General features: G+C 39.9%; 1 protein-coding gene across 1 annotated transcript; it reads left to right on the forward strand.

Annotated features, from left to right (window-relative positions):
• The first annotated feature begins 9,223 nt into the window (after positions 1 to 9,223).
• On the forward strand, positions 9,224 to 14,446 carry LOC133329987 (mitochondrial coenzyme A transporter SLC25A42). Its single transcript, XM_061538446.1, has 8 exons — positions 9,224 to 9,241; positions 9,556 to 9,781; positions 9,859 to 9,973; positions 10,032 to 10,220; positions 10,341 to 10,460; positions 10,538 to 10,683; positions 14,028 to 14,214; positions 14,284 to 14,446. Exons 1-8 carry the CDS (start codon positions 9,224 to 9,226, stop codon positions 14,444 to 14,446), a joined length of 1,164 nt encoding a protein of 387 aa, XP_061394430.1.
• Positions 14,447 to 18,048: the final 3,602 nt, after the last annotated feature.

The raw sequence follows: 18,048 nt of genomic DNA on the forward strand, positions 1-18,048 counted from the left end.
ACATTTGCAAAGGATGTGCTCAATTGTTTCCACTTCTTCTTCATCCTCACATAGACGACAGTAATCCTCTCCACTGGAGTCCCACTTAGAAGTGAGAGATCTAACTTTGCAGTGACCAGTAATGATCCCCACAACGATCTTAATCTCCCTCTTGTTGTGATCCAGCAGCGAAGACGTTCTTTTATGAGAGAATTCTGGCCAGATAGATTTAGAGATTCTGCATGCAGGTTCCCTTAGCCATCTGTTGCCGACTACCTCGCAATAGAACGCACGGATTCTGCCAATGAAATAGCTAATAGGGGGTTTCACAGATCTCTCAATCAGAAGACTGGACGACTGTGACCCCCCTCGAGCAAGCTCGTCGGCTATCTCATTCCCTTCAATATCGTTATGTCCTGGAACCCAGCATAACCCAACTATTTGACGTATATCATTCAGAGCGGTCTTACAATCATGAACTGCTTTCGAGTTTATAGTATGCGACTTCACCGCTTTCAGGGCCGCCTGACTATCTACGTAAATAGTCACCGGTCCTGTAAAGTCTGTATTAAGTGCTTTTACTATCTCGGCCGCTTTCGTGATTGCAAGAATCTCTGCTTGAAAAACGCTACAATCATTGTTGAGTTTATATGAGTTTCGTATACCTAATTCCCTGCAGTAGACGCCTGCGCCAGTGCCTTCTTCCATCTTGGACCCGTCTGTGAAGATTGACAGACCTGGCAGAGGTAGGGAGCCACTAGTCCAGGATTCCCTGTTAGGAAATTCGACTTTAATGTCATTAAAATCCCTGTGGGGGGGAATATAATCACTGATATGACTATCCCCCCTAAAAAGGTCATAACTTGGCGTTATGTTTAGAATGCTGGCATGACCATAGTTCCGCGATTTCAAGGCATCTGTTTCCCGGAGTCTCAGGGCACACCTAGCAGCCTGGAATTTGATCAGAATGTCCAATGGTTGGAGATTCAAGATTGCGTTCAAGGCTGCTTGTGGTGTGCTTCTTAATGCTCCAGTGATCAGAATTGAAGCCGATCGCTGTACTAAGCTCAGTCTTGTCAGCAGCTTCTTTTTATTCACCCCCTGCCACCAGACAAGACATCCATAGGTAAGTATGGGTAAGACAATCGTCGTATACAGCCAGTGTATAATTCCGGGTCTCAATCCCCAACTCTTGCCTATGGAGTTCTTGCATGAATAGAGTGCCATCAATCCCTTCTTAGAGCGTTCCTCGACATTCCTATTCCACAGTAACTTGCGGTCTAGGACAGTGCCAAGATATTTAGCTTCATCAGAGAGAGTTAATGTCACTCCACCAAGTGATGGCAGACGGAAACTAGGAACTTTGTATTTCCTAGTGAAGAGTACCAGTTCGGTTTTTGTGGGGTTTACACCAAGACCTTTGGTGCAAGCCCAATTTGACAGGGTTGAAAGAGCACCCTCCAGGATGTCTGATATTGTCGTAATAAACTTACCCCCAACCAACAAGACTACATCATCGGCATAGGCTACAACCTTTATCCTGAGATGATTGAATTTCATAAGTATCTCATTTATCACCAGAAGCCACAAAAGGGGGGAAAGAACTCCACCCTGAGGTGTGCCTCTGTTGACAGATTTCCTCACGGAACTCTCTCCTAGGGATGAGTTGATAATTCTGCTTTCCAGCATTCTATCAATCCATTCCGTAAGGAGTGAGGGGATACCTATGTCTACGAGAGCAGAATGGATTGCCTCTAGCTTCACATTGTTGAAAGCTCCTTCGATGTCGAGGAATGCTGCCAACGTGTAGCCAGAGGACTCCATATTCTTCTCGATGTATCCAACCACCTCATGCAGAGCTGTATCCACTGATCTGCCCTTGATATAGGCATGTTGGGATTTACTAAGTTTATTACGGTCAATGGTATCTCTAATTTCTGAGTCTAGTAACCTTTCTAAAGTTTTTAGTAGAAAGGAAGAAAGACTAATCGGTCTATAGTCTTTAGGTACCGTATGACTCGGCTTCCCGGCTTTCGGGATGAAGGTCACGGTAACCTCTTTCCATAGACTGGGTATGTACGACAAAAGTAAACAAGCCCTAAAAATGTCCTGCAGATATGATATTATCCGTTCATCTGCGTGTTGCAGCATGGCCGGTGTTATACCATCTGGACCAGGAGATTTGTAGGGTTGAAAACTATTTATCGCCCATATCAGTTTTGGGTATCTTATAGTGTCTTCTATCATCTTCTCCTCTTCCCTCGTCCGAACTGTAGGCTGATGCACACACTGCGCATCTTCCCTATAGTCCTTACAACCAGGAAAGTGGGTTGATGATAGAAGATCAAGAGTCTCACTGCCAGAGTTTGTCCACGTTCCATCACTTCGCTTAATACTTCCTATGGATTTTGGATCCTTAGAGAGTACTCTGCGGAATCTGGCCGCTTCGTTGACTCCTTCGATCGACTCGCTATAGCAGACCCAAGACTCACGTTTAGCTTTCTTGATTTCGCCCTTGTACCTATTGAATTGTCTTTTATAGACATCCCAATCTGTACTGAGCTTTGTCTTACTAGCTCTATTATAAGCTTTCCTTGCAGCCTTCCGCAAGGTTGCAAGGTCCTGTGACCACCATACCGGTTGAGATTTCTTCCCAGGGTATGTCAGGGGACAAGATGCCTCATAGCTCTTCAGAAGAGTGGCCGTGACATTTTTCACAGCTAATTCAACATCCTCAACCGTTTTGAGATCATTACGATCCCGAAAAGAGGCTGCTGTTTTAGCTTTGAATTTGTCCCAGTTCGTCTTCCGAGGATTCCTATAAGGTTTCTGTTTAACTCTAGAGGTAGGAATCTGGAAGGATATGAGTCTATGATCCGAAAAGGAACATTTCTCAGACACCTCCCAGTTTACGACCCCAGAGTCGTCCATATTTGTGAGGGTTATATCAATGACTTCACCTCTCACCCTATTTACAAAAGTTGGTGTATTGCCTCTATTACAAATTCTAAGATTATAGCTAAGTATAAACTCGAAGATGGACTCACCTCTTGTGTTTGTGTTGCTGCTTCCCCAATAGAAGTGATGTGCGTTGGCGTCACATCCCAAGACGAGGTCACCAACTCTACTCATCTCCTCCAATAGGCGGCATACAGCAGTGCCGGGTGGGTCAGGAGCTTCGTAGGGAAGATAGACGGCAGAGACTATCAGTGGCTTCGTGGTACCTCTGTCTAGTCTTGCTGTCGTCATATCTCCATTGCTGAAATTAGAAAGAAGCATTAAATTTAACTCCTTTTTAGCAAGAATACACGTTCTCACCTTCTCTCCATTGGAGGTAGACAAAAGCGTGTATTTGGTGTCGCCCAGTCCAGTCACCTTACCTTTGTACAGGTAAGGTTCCTGGATGAGCGCCACGTCGATGTTTGAGGAAGAAAGGGTGAGTAGCAGTTCAGCAGCTGCTGCTTTACAGTGATGCAGATTTATCTGGATCACGTTAAGCGCTTGCTGCTGCCTGCCTATTGTTTTGGAGTGGTGAGACGGAAACAAAGTTTCCCCATTCCATAAACAAGCTCACCCTTGTTCTTCCTCAAGTACTCCTCTCCCGCAGAATCGGTAGCGAACTTCGCGACTACACCGCCGTTCCTTTCAAACGAGGCGAGGATTCTCCACCTCCTCGTCTGAAGGCCGTCGTTCTGCTTCTCCAATAACCTCAGTGTCTTCTCCAGCCCCTTGAAAGGTTTTGGGATAAACACCGAGGTTACCATACCGCTCGGTATCTCTTGAACCGCTACGGCCGCCAGACGACCACCCTCCCAAAGGGGGTCCAGGCTGTTGATTGTCTTCTTAAGAAAATCTGAAGTCTTCTTAGTGCGACAATCAACAACCTTTACTCCTTTGTAAGAGGAGGTCAGGCCAAACCGCAGGCTCTCTCGATCAACCTCGTCGGACAGGAAGAGGTCCTTCAGATAGCTGTCGACCAGCTCCCATCTCTCCTCACTGATAAACCCGTCAGGGTCAGCTCGGTCGATGATCGCTACCCGCAGATCTTCCGGAACCTCTTTTGGATCAGCAGAGTCGCTTTGCTTAGTTGTAGGTGTCCGGGCTACCTGCTTCGAGACAGCGTGTTTGGTTTTCACCCCACAATCGCTGCTCTTGGCAGGTTTCTCCTTCGACGCTACCACCGAAGCAAAGGAAGCAGAGCTCTGTACGGCCGACGACTGCGTGGGCCTCTTTGCAGCAGGTTGTTGCTCCTCCGAGGACCTCATTCTCTTGACAGCCGTGGGCTGTGGCCGAGATTTGGCACCCGGGGTAGCAGCTACCACAGAGGTATGCCCAGCAGACGCAGGCACCTGCTTCGCGTCCGCTACCTTCTGCTTAACCACTGACGACTGCCCAATTGTCACCGCCTTGGCTGTCAGCTTTGGCAATTCGGCAGAAGGTGGATTGACAGAGGGCGGTTGTGCCTTATCGGTCTTCTTGGAGGCCTTTTTGCGGGCTCTCTTTCGGGCCGACTTCGACAGTCCCCTGCCTTCTGTCTTTGTGGATTCTGATGTCTGAGACGTCTCAGTACTCAGTTTACCCTTTGGGGGTGCTGAGGGCTTAGACGTCTCAGGCATCAGCTTCCTGGATGTACCGGGGCCATCAGCAGGTTTCTCCTTCTTAGAAGGGACTACCGCCGTGGTCTTAGTACTGGGTCGGGGGATCCTGTCAATCAAGAAGTCCCTCTCAATGTCATCAGGATAGTTCCTAGAGAACTTCCTAATGAGTTTGAGGTTCCTCTTGATTAACAGGAACTCCTTACCCGTGATGGAGTCGCTGTCCCGTCCAATGTACCGTTTGCAGAAATTTACTGCTCTCCGATACATTTTCTTGGCAGCGATCTCCTTAGCGTCAGCTTGTCTATCAGATAATGGTACCGATGAATCATCCATCTTAACGATGGGAGCCTCATCGGTGCCAGCATCTGCTTCGACAGCCAACTGCCTTAGAAGCCTCGCGACGTCACTGCAGGCCGTGGAGGTTGAGTCAACGTCTTCAACCTCGCCAGGGTTTGCCTCCTTAGTCAGCCGAGGGGACCCTCCTTGCTTCAGGGGAGACATCATGGTTTCTACCGTGCTTATCACCGTGGTTCTAATAACGGTGGTTTCCATAATGTCATCCTCGTCCGACAAGAGAGAGTCATCCCAGAGCTGATTTGGGATGCTCTCCTGACTGAGGCGGAAGGAGCCGGTTTCCTCTAGAAGGTCGAGGAGAAGATTCGACTGCCTCTCCAGGCTCGCATTTACGTCATCGAGAGATGGACAGGTGGCTAAAGATAGGTCCAGGGGAATTGCTTGGGTCGTCAACACTTTGGGGGAATCATTGATGTCTGACCTTGTAGAGTTCGGGACTGAGGGTGCCAAGGCAGCCACACCAACATCAGTCGAAGGTTCGCATTCATTGTTGTTTTGTTTTTTTGGGGGGGGGGGTGTATTAAAAATTGGCTCCATAAAAAGTGCTGTTTGTGAGGATTTGAGGTCGACCATGGCATAGCCTCTTACCATGGAAAGGACTTGGCAACTAAGCCTGAAACACTTGTTGAGGCGCCCAGGTATCAACAAGGCTCCGTTCTAATACAGTCGGTACCCTGACTGCAAACCGTGGAACGCTGATAGGCACGAGGTCGCATGACACCCCAGCGTTAGGGGAGACACTTTAAGAAGGTAGTGTCCCAAACCTTGAGATGGATATATGGGAGGGGGCGCCATTCTCGCCTCGTCGACTCAGGGATCATTGGCACTCGGTCATTTCCTCCGAGACTCTCCCCCTGAGCCCGCTGATTGTCCGCGACTGTTTATTGGTTATTAACAGTTACCCAACGAATGGTGTTGGGCTTTCCACTATCCGCAACCTGTGGACGCGTCCGATAGCATTCAGCTTTGCTAATTATTCAAATTATTTTGTTTTTATTTACATTCTTTATTCAATATTCAGGTATCGATGGCAAAGCACGCAGAAAATAATAATAACAAAACAATTGTGTTAATTAATTTTCCGCATAGGGTACTTGTGGAGAAAAATTGCATTTGAAATTGTTACTTGGTGTTAATTAAAAATTCGATTGCGGTATTTTGAAAATTATGTCTAAATATAAAAAAATAAGTGCGGTTTATTAAAGTTTATTCTAAAAGTGAAAAACATAGCTACCCCGCATTCGGTATTTTGTGGATTATGAATAGGTTTTCAAACTAATTGGCTCTAATTTGATATTTTGGCTCCTGTACATCAACAGGTGTCAAACATTGCTACCCCATGTAGCACAGACACTCAGTGCGTATACATATTGTCGCCATGTATACGCCACAATAGCCATAAGCTTTTTTGTACTTTTTAGGTTGGGAAAAAGAAAGTAAAGTATCGACCAAACAATTTATATTATCAATCAGATTTATGCTCGTTGGAAGAGTGACATTTCGCAGTAAAATAATTGTTTTGCTGTTTTTTGTTAGGTGCATTCAGTTGTGAGTTACAGGATTCAGTTGTGAGTTACAGGTAGGCTGGTCGACGAACATGTCGATAAAATCGGAGAAATGATCGAAGTTGACCGGCAAGTTGGCAGGAGCTAAAAATCGACCATAAAACTATTTTTAACCATTTACAATTGCCCAGAACGGCCAGAATTGACGAACAGGAGAGGTGTCGCGTTCCACCAGGACAACGCTAGGCCATACACGTTTACAGTGACTCGCAAGAAACTTCAAGTTTTAATGCATCCGCCATACAGTCCGGACTTGGACGCACCCATCGATTAGCATATTTTTCCAGCTTTGCAAAATTTCTTTAAGGATAAAAATTGGTATCTAGGAAGCATTGTGAAAATCGACTACTATAGCTTCTTGCAAATAGAGAGCAGGAGTTCTTTGAGAGAGGCATTATGAAGTTACCTTTAAAATGGCAACAAAGCATACAACAAAACGGTCGTTTTCACGACAGAGGGGTCTACGATCCGAGTTATACTCGGTCAACGTCTGTCATCTCAGTCGATTATGTAAAAGCAATAGGGCTGCTACAACTACAAAACGGTGCATATTGCCCCAAATCGGCATGTTAAATAATGTCCCATAGTTCATAAAAAAATGGATTTCTTTGGTTGTGGCTATTGTAAATATGCAATTGAAAGAAAAGCACAGAGACATTCTTTTTGAAATTTAAGAAAATTGAAATGACAATTCACCAAATTCTATATCTTTCCCCTGTCCTATTGGGAAACAATTTTTGGTTGGCTCTTGGCCAAAATATACCGCAGAAAAAAATATGTTCTTTTTTTGTAATTTCTCCCCCGCATTAAGAACTAAAGATAGATTGACAAACGTACATACAAATCGCATATAGAAGGTGTCACAATCCTAATACATACTAAAAATAAACTCTCACGTGCGTAAAACTTTTTAATTTATTTTTAATAAAAACAAAATATTTATGTATATATTCCAACAGACATCTAAGTATATACGCAGATTTATATGCATAAAGATTAATTGTTTCAACAATGTGGAGTAAAATAAAATCCTTCTTTTTTATGTTGCATTGATCATTTTTGGGAAAAAATTTAAAATTTTCCAATAAAATTTTGCTATATTTTGGACCTTCGACAAAAGTGAATTCACCTCAGTTCTTTATTTCTTTTAAGACTTTGCAATAATTGTCATAAAAATTCATTAAAGAAAATTTTATTATTGACTTTCTTCGTGCGATAATTAACAACGGCGTTATCAATAATCCAATAGTATTGAACCTTTTCACAATAAATTGATTATTCACAAAGCAGGCGAATTAAAAAAAAGAAATGAAAAATAATCGCATGCATTTCCAACAATAACTAACCTTTGGATTTTCTATAATTTCTTTGTTACGGCGCTTCTGCATGATGATCGTGTGTGTCGATCGTCTTATATAGTGATTTATTTATTTACTCACTCAATCACCTCTACGAGCACGCTATCTCAAGATAATTCCTCACCTCAATTTCGCAGTACCTCTAATTGAAGAGTAACGCTTTTTCAACAAGTAAACTTTAAAATTGTTTTTATTTAGGCAAAACAACAACAAAAACACAGCAAAATTTGTTAATTGGATAACAAATAAACCAGCCTCTTTAAAGCGTGTAGCGTGGGATATGCTTAAATGGTAATGTTACATGATTTTTTTTTTTTGGAATTTAGCAAAAATGTATATTTGCAAATATATTCTTTAAAAAATCCACGCCTTGGTTTTAAGCCTTGGAAAAATATTCTTTAAAAAATCCACGCCTTGGTTTAAAGCCTTGGAAAAATATTCTTTAAAAAATTCACGCCCTGGTTAAAGCCTTGAAAAAATATTCTTTAAAAAATCCACGCCCTGGTTAAAGCCTTGAAAAATATTCTTTAAAAAATTCACGCCTTGGTTTAAACCTTGAAAAAATATTCTTTAAAAAATCCACGCCTTGGTTTAAAGCCTTGGAAAAATATTCTTTAAAAAATCCACGCCTTGGTTTAAAGCCTTGGGAAAAATATTCTCTAAAAAATCCACGCCGTGGTTTAAAGCCTTGGGAAAAATATTCTTTAAAAAATCCACGCCTTGGTTTAAAGTTTTGGAAAATTTTTCTTTAAAAAATCCACGCCTTGGTTTAAAGCCTTGGAAAAATATTCTTTAAAAAATCCACGCCTTGGTTTAAAGCGTTGGGAAAAATATTCTTTAAAAAATCCACGCCTTGGTTTTGAAACATCATTTTCCAAATATATTGCAATAGAATTTTTAATTAACACCAAATAACGTATTTAAAATCCAAGCATTTAGTTCCACTCCACAAGTACTATGTTCAGAATATTAATTAACACATTTTGTTGTTGTTATTTTTTTTTCGTGACATCCATACCTGAATTAAACATTTACATTGTTTAACAAATTTAAATAATAATTTGCATAATTGTAAATTTCGATTCGACACCGACCGTTTTTCAAAGTTGTTGTTTACAATTGCAAATCGCGAACCGCAGCGACAGCAGCAGCGATATTTTGATGTCATCGTGATGTCTACATTTGTCAGATTAAATTGAGCGTAATTGTCTGCTACACACTAACAGTCCTCCTCCGATAATGAAAATGCATTCAAGTTGTAGCAATGCACTTTTCAGAACGATGATGTTCATCATATTTCAAATCTAATGGGTTGATAGTAATTTATTACAACAATTGTTTGTACTTAAATCGCATTAAAATATACCATATGTGGTCTTTAAAAGATGTATGTGTAACATTTCAAAGTGAGCTCTATCGTAATTTTAACATACAGATGAACAGGCATACCTAACCCCTGGTATCCCCGACATTATTTCGAGGTGTTGCAATTTGATTGAAATTTTTGATATACACTCCATCTTATATTCTGAAATCCAGCCCTATCCAGCTTGAATACAATTCCACCCGCCAAAATTATTCCCTTAATTGTATTATTTGCGCTAAAAAGTAGGCAACATTTTTTGTAATTTTCTGTTTTCCTCATTTTATGTAATCTATACCCATTTAATAATTCCATATTTCTCTTTCTTTCATTTTCAGTCTCCAATGAGCCATCTTTTGGAGAAACCAAATATTGCGATGCCCATTAAGACTACTAGTGGTCAACTAACGACAACAGCAGCCGCCGCCGTAACAGTTACCACCAATGCCAATTTAAATGCCACTACCACCAGCAATGCAACAACAAACACATCCTCCAAACTAAACGATACAACAACATTTACAAGTTCCGAAGATGTCATTGCAAAAACAAAAGATGTTAAGGGTAAGTAGCAAGTGTCCTGATTTGGATTAATGCCAACACTGAAGATTTCGGAAATGACGAGGATTTTGTTTTTGCAGCTAGTACAAATTTTGATGCCGTCATTATGAGCCTGACGGCGGGTGCGGCGGCTGGTGCCTTGGCCAAAACAGTTATTGCACCCTTGGATAGAACGAAAATTAATTTTCAAATAAAGTAAGTGATCAACATTTTCTTAAACTCTTTATTAATATTTCTCTTTTATTCCTTTTAGCAAATCTGTTCGCTATACCCTAAACGGTGCCATTGTGTTCCTCAAACAGACCTATGCCAGAGAGGGTGTCCTGGCATTATGGCGTGGCAATTCCGCAACGATGGCTCGCATTGTGCCTTATGCTGCTATACAGTTTACCGCTCACGAACAATGGCGTAAAATATTATCTGTCGACAAAGATGGCACAGAGTAGGTTTAGCAAAAAACTATCTTACAAATGTATATCGCCCTACTTTTTACTGACTTCATCATATTTGCAATATCTTCTTGCACTTATTTAATACAAATGCATTTCTTCTATTTGTTTAGCACCAAAGCACGACGATTTATTGCTGGCTCTTTGGCAGGTATTACATCACAGTCCTTGACCTATCCATTGGATTTAGCCAGAGCTCGCATGGCTGTTACGGACAAATACACAGGCTACAAGTAAATGTCCACATCCCATTATACATATTGTATTCCCATGATAATGTGTTTAATCTCTTTGTTGCTATTGTCTTTAGAACATTGCGTCAAGTATTTGTTAAAATATGGATAGAAGAAGGACCACGCACGCTGTATAGAGGTTATTGGGCAACTGTTTTGGGTGTTATACCATATGCTGGCACATCATTTTTCACCTACGAAACACTGAAACGTGAATACACGGGTAAGTTTGAGCGGCGGGAACATAATTAATTGGTTTATTTTAATTTTACTGAAATATATATATATATAAATCATATACATAGGCCTTCTATATCCACAGTTGCTTATAATGGTATTTTAAAATCGAAAGCTTTACGGAGAACTCTAACATCTGTAAGGTGCAATGGTTGCAGTAACTGATGCCATATGAAAAGATGTACCACCTTGCATTCACACAGGAATTGGAATTCCGGCTTAGTAGGCGATTGCTGCATTAATAATCCAGCAAATATCCGCTAGAATCCAGTTGAGTCCTTCCAGCTAGCACTCCGTCTAACTTTTCATCTGGTAGTACTGCTATTAGTGTGAATACTAGTTTCAGAGCTAGTTATTTTACTAGATCTTCCTTCAGTTCTGCTGTTAGCATCCTGTCTAGTTTTCCGTTATTCTACTAGCCATTCATTAAGAGTTCCGACTAGCACTCCTTCTAGTCATTCAACTCCAACATCGAATGGTTAAAACTTCCCATCCAGACACCAGCGTTTTCCGTTCGCCGAATAACTCCATCTGTGGGGGTTTGCGGTCTCGCGGACTCTCTCTGATTCTTTTATTGAAGGTTTTGAGCATTACTGTTCATTCTGACGATTCTGAAATTGAAATTGTCCACCCATCAACAGCATTGGGGCCAGTTATCATCCAATCATCATCCATCTGCTTCAGGGAGATAATAAAATTGTTCTTGGCGATTTCAGCTCACATCATGAGATAGGCTTTCTAAACTTCCTAATGGTCCTCGATGTATTCTTATTGCAAATAGATAGTCCGATTTAGTTTCCATAAATGAGGAATCCTCTACCAGAGTCACTGTCAGGAGTTCGAGCTCTCCGGACATTTCCATCGTAAGTCCATATCTTCTTCCGTACACTTTCTGGCAAACCAAGGTCGCTTTAAATTCAGACCATATTCCCATTCTGGCCAATGTATAGAAATCCAGGATTTCGTGGAGACCGATCAGCGTAATTCCATGAATTATAATAAAGCCAAATAGCACGGCTTCGCAAAATTCATTGAGGACTCCTTAAGTCATACGGCGGTGACAGAAAGGGTGAGATGATATTCCGTGAAAACATTCTAAAAGCTTCTTTCCTGCAGAATTCCTCTAATGAGACCCAACTATCCATTCAGGGCATCCAGATTGGCACAGCAACGCGAAAAACTCGGTGCCGAAAGCTCCGCTTATGACAGAATCCCGCAGCTAAGTGATGAAATAGATGCTCAAGTCCTTGAGCACAGGCGCTCGAAATGTTTGGAACACCTTAACCACTGCAATATAAATTCCAAGCAGCTATGGTTTACAATTAAGAGGCCATCTGGTTGAAAGTTGGCCGGATTGTTCCAATTCTAAAACCTGATAAATCCGCTACTAATGGGGAATCCTACCACTCGGTTTCTCTTCTTTCACCAGTAGCCAAGGTTTTAGAGTGTCTATTGTTTCCGTCCCTGAAACAAAATTTCGTTCTTGCTACCCAAAAACACAATTTCGGAGAATCGTATAGCAAAACGAAGGCTTTGCAAAAAATTACTACCAAGATTGCGAATGGCCTCAATCGGCGACGACAACCTGAACGGACCATTGTGGCAGCCTTAGATATGTCCAGGGCGTTTGATACCGTCGATCATTCCGAGCTGATATCCGACATCACATATTCCACCCTTTTAAGTGATATCAAGCGTTGGCTTGCAAACTACAGAAATAGGCGGCAGTCCCTCGTTGAGTTCCGTGGCCAAAAATCCAAAAATCGCAAGGCAGATCCTGCTGGCATGCTATCTGCCGTGTCATCCCAACCATCACACATTGATGGCAGACACACCTCCGCGACACATTCGTCAGGACTTCAGGCGCTATCGTGATGACATCCAAGACGTCATTCCATCGGACGTCAACGAACGCGATGAAATCTGTACATCAACTTATTAATTTTCTTTATTAAAATCGACAGATTCCGTATTTCCACAATTAAAAATCTTGGCTTCCAAATTTTTGTATAGAGCAAAACGTCCAAACAAAAAGTTTTGTCAACTTTGATGCAAATGAGGACATAAGTGATTGCGTGAGGACATAAGTGATTTAGCCCCACAAAGGGCTAAATTTACCAATGTATATAAATTCAATACACATTATTCGAAAGGAATGTCTGATTTAGACCAAACATTGCATAACTTATTATCTTTACCAAACCTAGATCAAGTCCGAATATGGGACTACTCCTTCTGGTATCTCCCCCATAAAGGGTATTTTTTTTAATTCAATATTAGGCGAAAGAAATGTCCGATTTGGACCAAATCGGGTTTTTGGAAATTCGTACTAAAACGTTTTCGTGCCGTACTAAATGTGGTACCATTTGCATTTAGCGAACTGGTGGAACTAGAACACTTAAATTTGAAATGAGGGTCGCTGATGGAAAGGTCACATTTGGACACTCGGACTATTCGTATCCGAAAAATACTAAATTTGGTAAAATTTCGTAGCATGTGAATGGATAGAACTGAAAACTTGACATTTGGAATGCGAATTAATGTTGAGAAGTAGTGCCGATATAACGAGGTGGTTTTGAAAAATACGAAACTGTACTAAATTTGGTACAATTTGACTATGGAGATACGGATGGAGCTAGAATTCTGAAATTTTAAACTATCATTACCGTCGGAGTTTAGGATAGCGATATGTAGGTAGTTTTGGAAAATTGCACATATGTACGAAATGTACTAAATGGTACTATATTTGGTACACGATAGAGCTGGAACACTGACATTTTGAAAAAAAGATTATTGTTTGAGTTTAGGATTGGGGGTATAGATGTAGTTTTGGAAATTTGTACCTTTAGGTACTAAATGGTACTAAATTTGTTACAATTTGGATTTAGAGCTGGAATAGTAAAAAAATTGAATTTAAGATTACTGTTATAGTTTAGAATTGATGTATGTAGGTAGTTTTGGGAAGTTGTACTTATGTGTACTAAACGGCACTAAATTTGTTACAATATCCCAACATAATTTAGGAGAATCGATAGAGCTAGAATCCTAAAATTTGGAGTTAGGATCCATATTTTGATTTTTTATTGGGATACGTAGGTAGTTTTGGACATTTGTACTTATGTGTACTAGATGGTACTAAATTTGATACAATTTGGACTTAGGTGAACCGATTGAGATGAAGTTTTGCAAATTCGTACTTATGATTATTAAGATAGGTAGCTATGGAAATCTATATTAATGTGTACTAACTGGTATTAAATTTGGATATGGATATTTAATAATATATTTCTAATATCAATATATTTATTTTTTTACTTTATATTCTTGCAGAAATGACTGGTAATAGTAAACTAAATACTCTGACATCACTGGCATTTGGTGCAGCAGCTGGTGCTGTTGGCCAAACATCTAGCTATCCATTGGACATTGTGCGAAGACGTATGCAAACAATGGGTGTTACCAAAGACGGACATAACAAATATCCCAGTATATTTGTGACGCTTAAGACCATTTATAGGTAAGAAAATATACAACAAATTTCATTTAATAATATACAATTAAATAAATGTAAATGTTTTCATTTCAGGGAGGAAGGTATTAAAAACGGCTTTTATAAGGGTTTAAGTATGAACTGGATAAAGGGACCCATTGCGGTGGGCATTAGTTTCTCCACATATGATTTCATTAAAGAATTGCTGCGCGATTTGTTTCATTTGAAACGGGGACGGGAGAGCAGTGGCAGCCATTAAAAATCGATAATGCAAAAAATACCCCTGCAAAAAATACCCCTGTACTATGTCCGCCATAAAGTTTATATTTTTTGCCCTCCCCCCAAAAAACTATTAATATTATTATTGTAATTTTTGTTGTTGATTTATTAGTTTTAAGCCACAAAAAACAATACCTTAGTAAAAAAAAACAATTACTACATAAAGAAACTTTGAAAGTTCTCTTTTGTGAAAAATAATACTAGTTCTTCTCCACTTTATTTAGTCAATTAAATTGCTTTCTTTACATTTTTTATAATTTTTTTAATCTAACAAAAAATATTTATAAAATATTTTAGTTAGACGAAAAAGAAACCTTGCATAAATAGGCTTTTGTTTCACATCTTTTGTAATCTGTTTCCCCTTTTTAGATACAATTTCTTTTATTGTAAATATTGTTTTTCCAATTTCGTGTCCCAGTTTTTCTTGTAGCCATTGTTACCCCTCACCCAATTGGTCTTCTTTATATCACACCCACCCAACATCTTTCACACACTTCAAAACAAACATCCTTTCAGCCACACGCACAATGTGAGACAATAATATTTGAAAATATCCTTTTTTGTATTTCTGTAAAAAGAAAATTTTACACCACAAAAAACAAAATCAAATAAATAAAATAACGCGATTATCAAATAAGAACTTATCCAAAAGAAAACCAAAACGTTGTGAAAGAGTTTTTTCATGTCATGAATTTACACATGCATATAACACATCTACACATATATATATATATATATATATATATATATATGAGTACATATAGACTTACATTGATATTTTCGAAATTCTAAGAATTTATTGCCGATTTAGAAAATTAATAAAATTTGTAGTGATTTATTATTGGCCATTAAACAAAGCAAACAATAAGTAATATGACTTATATATTATTTATAAATAATTAAATTATGTTCTCGACATCAACAACAACAGCAAACTATTACTGCTACAACTACTACTACAAAAACTACTACTATTACTTCTACATAACCTATCTATATATTTCGAAAAAGAAGTGAAAATATTGTCTATTATATAATTGTGATTGCTAAAAAAATATGATTTTTTTTATTATTACTATGTAACTGTGTATGATAGTATATAATATAAAGCAAAGAAAAACAAAGTAAGAAAGTGTTTAAAATGTAAATATAATGATGATAATAATAATAAAACAAATTGTTATTAAATTTATAAAAATTGTTGTATTTAATTTAAAAATTGTATATAGTATTGGTATTCCCTATAGCTCATGACCTAATTAGTTCGAGAGCAAAATGGATAGCTTCCAATTTCACATTGTTGAAGGCTCCTTCAATATCGAGGCACGCAGCAAATGTATAACCGGAGGTCTCCATATTCTTCGCGATGAGCCCGACCACATCAAGTAAGGCAGTGTCAACTGATTTGCCTCTAATGTAGGTCTGTTGGGATTTCCTGATTTTATTAGGATTAATAGTAGGGAATGATGGATACCAAGTAACGGCTCAGCTTGACTTTAACTTGGCGAAGCCCAGGCTTTCATCTCAATTGTGGACACTGACCTCCCCGCGGTGTCACCTGGGGTAACTATTTACATCACCCGTTAAAATAATGAACTTATATGTGATGCGAGTTCACCCATAAGAACTATAAAAAATGGGTTGATGCGTGGGGTTAGTTGCCCACACTCGGAAACCCCCTTTTACTCTTACTAAAGGACCAAGATCTGCGAGTCTGCGCAGTTTTCGCAGTTGGGGGTATAGATGTAGTTTTGGAAATTTGTACCTTTATGTACTAAATGGTACTAAATTTGTTGCAATTTGGATTTAGAGCTGGAATAGTAAAAAAATTGAATTTAAGATTACTGTTATAGTTTAGAATTGAGGTATGTAGGTAGTTTTGGGAATTTGTACTAATATGTTCTAAACTGTACTAAATTTGGTACATAAAGGACCAAGATCTGCGAGTCTGCGCAGTTTTCGCTTTGGTGGATATATTCAAGAAGTACAAATCCGATATTATTGCCTTACAGGAAATGCGATGGAAAGGGACTGGTGTAAGTAAATATCAGATGATTACGTCCTGTATTATAGCTGCCATGAAACGAGACATGAATTTGGCCGTGGATTTACGGTTAACAGGAGAATGACATCGTCTCCATATTCACTCCAGTAGATGAGCGAATTGCTATAATCCGTATGAAAACAAAATTCTTCTAAAAATGCAGTCTCCATGAAGAAACATCAGACAACGGCATGAGGTTGATTGACTTCGCGGCAGCAAAAAATATGGTAGTTAGCAGCACCAGATTCAAGCATATCGATATACACAAGGCCATATTCACAAGGAAATCCGATCATGTTGTGATAGATTTCAGTGTTTAAGACGTTCAATTACCGTTACCCTGTGGTAGCCAAAGTTCGCACACGTTTTTATGTAGCAGCAAATGTGCGATCTAACACAACACGGAAACTCGACGTCGAAAAGCTGCAAACACAACAGGTAGTTAGCAGCACCAGATTCAAGCATATCGATATACACAAGGCCATTTGGATTTCTCCCGATCGAACAACGATAAATCAAATCGATCATGTTGTGATATATGGAAGGCAATCATCCAGCGTTTAAGACGTTCAATCGATCCGAGGAGCGAATATCGATTCGAACCGTTACCCTGTGGCAGCCAAGGTTCGCACTTTGGTAACACTTGGGTACCAAAGACCGCCATCAAGAAACACATACTACGATCAGGTGTGTCGTAATGCTACTGATGTGAAAAACGCAGCGTATAGGGCAGCCAGGTACACAGTAACAACACGTAATGTGATGGAGAATTATCGGGAGAAAAGGAGAGAGGAGAAACGTATTCTCAGAAAAAAAGAAGAAAGAACAAGAAAAACGGTAACGGTAGCAAAACGAGATGTACAGGAGTCAGAACGAAGTCCGGAAATTTACCACCGAGTAAACAACCAAACCAAAGGCTTTGGTGCAGCACATCCTCATGTAGGGATGAAGAAGGAAACCAGGTGACAGATACAGGCAGCGTGCTGAGGATCTGGAAGGAACATTTCGAAAAACTTCTGGTAGCGGTGAAGAGGATACGCCAGAACCAATAAAAGATGACGGCATCAGAAAAGCAATCAATCGGCTGAAGGATAATAAACCAGCAGGTGCCGATGGGTTACCAGCTGAACTATTCAAGACTGGTGGTCAGATGCTGGTCAGCAGCATGCACCAGCTGATTAGCACAAACAATCAGCACCAGCTGATTACACCAAATCACACATGTCACTCGCCTATACCGATGACATCAATATAATGGGTTGAACATTGCGAGCGGTAACGGCCACATTTGAACAAATTGACAATCACATTCTACAAGACGTTGATACTTCCCGTGCTGCTATATGGATCTGAAGCATAGATACTGGCGCAAGCAGATGAGGCAGCTCTTGAGGTGTTTGAGAGAAAAATTCTAAATCTCTAACCACCCGACATTTTTGTTAGGTTCCAAGGAACGTGTAGAACCTGGCACTTTGGTGTAGTGTTCTTATTTCTTGGAATAGTATCCTGATAGATAATCTTGTTAGACCATAAATAAC

The sequence above is a fragment of the Musca vetustissima genome, unplaced genomic scaffold (assembly GCF_032173495.1).
Source record: "Musca vetustissima isolate MV318-11 ecotype Yass unplaced genomic scaffold, APGP_CSIRO_Mvet_v1 utg1260, whole genome shotgun sequence".
NCBI classification, from domain to species: Eukaryota; Metazoa; Arthropoda; class Insecta; order Diptera; family Muscidae; genus Musca; species Musca vetustissima.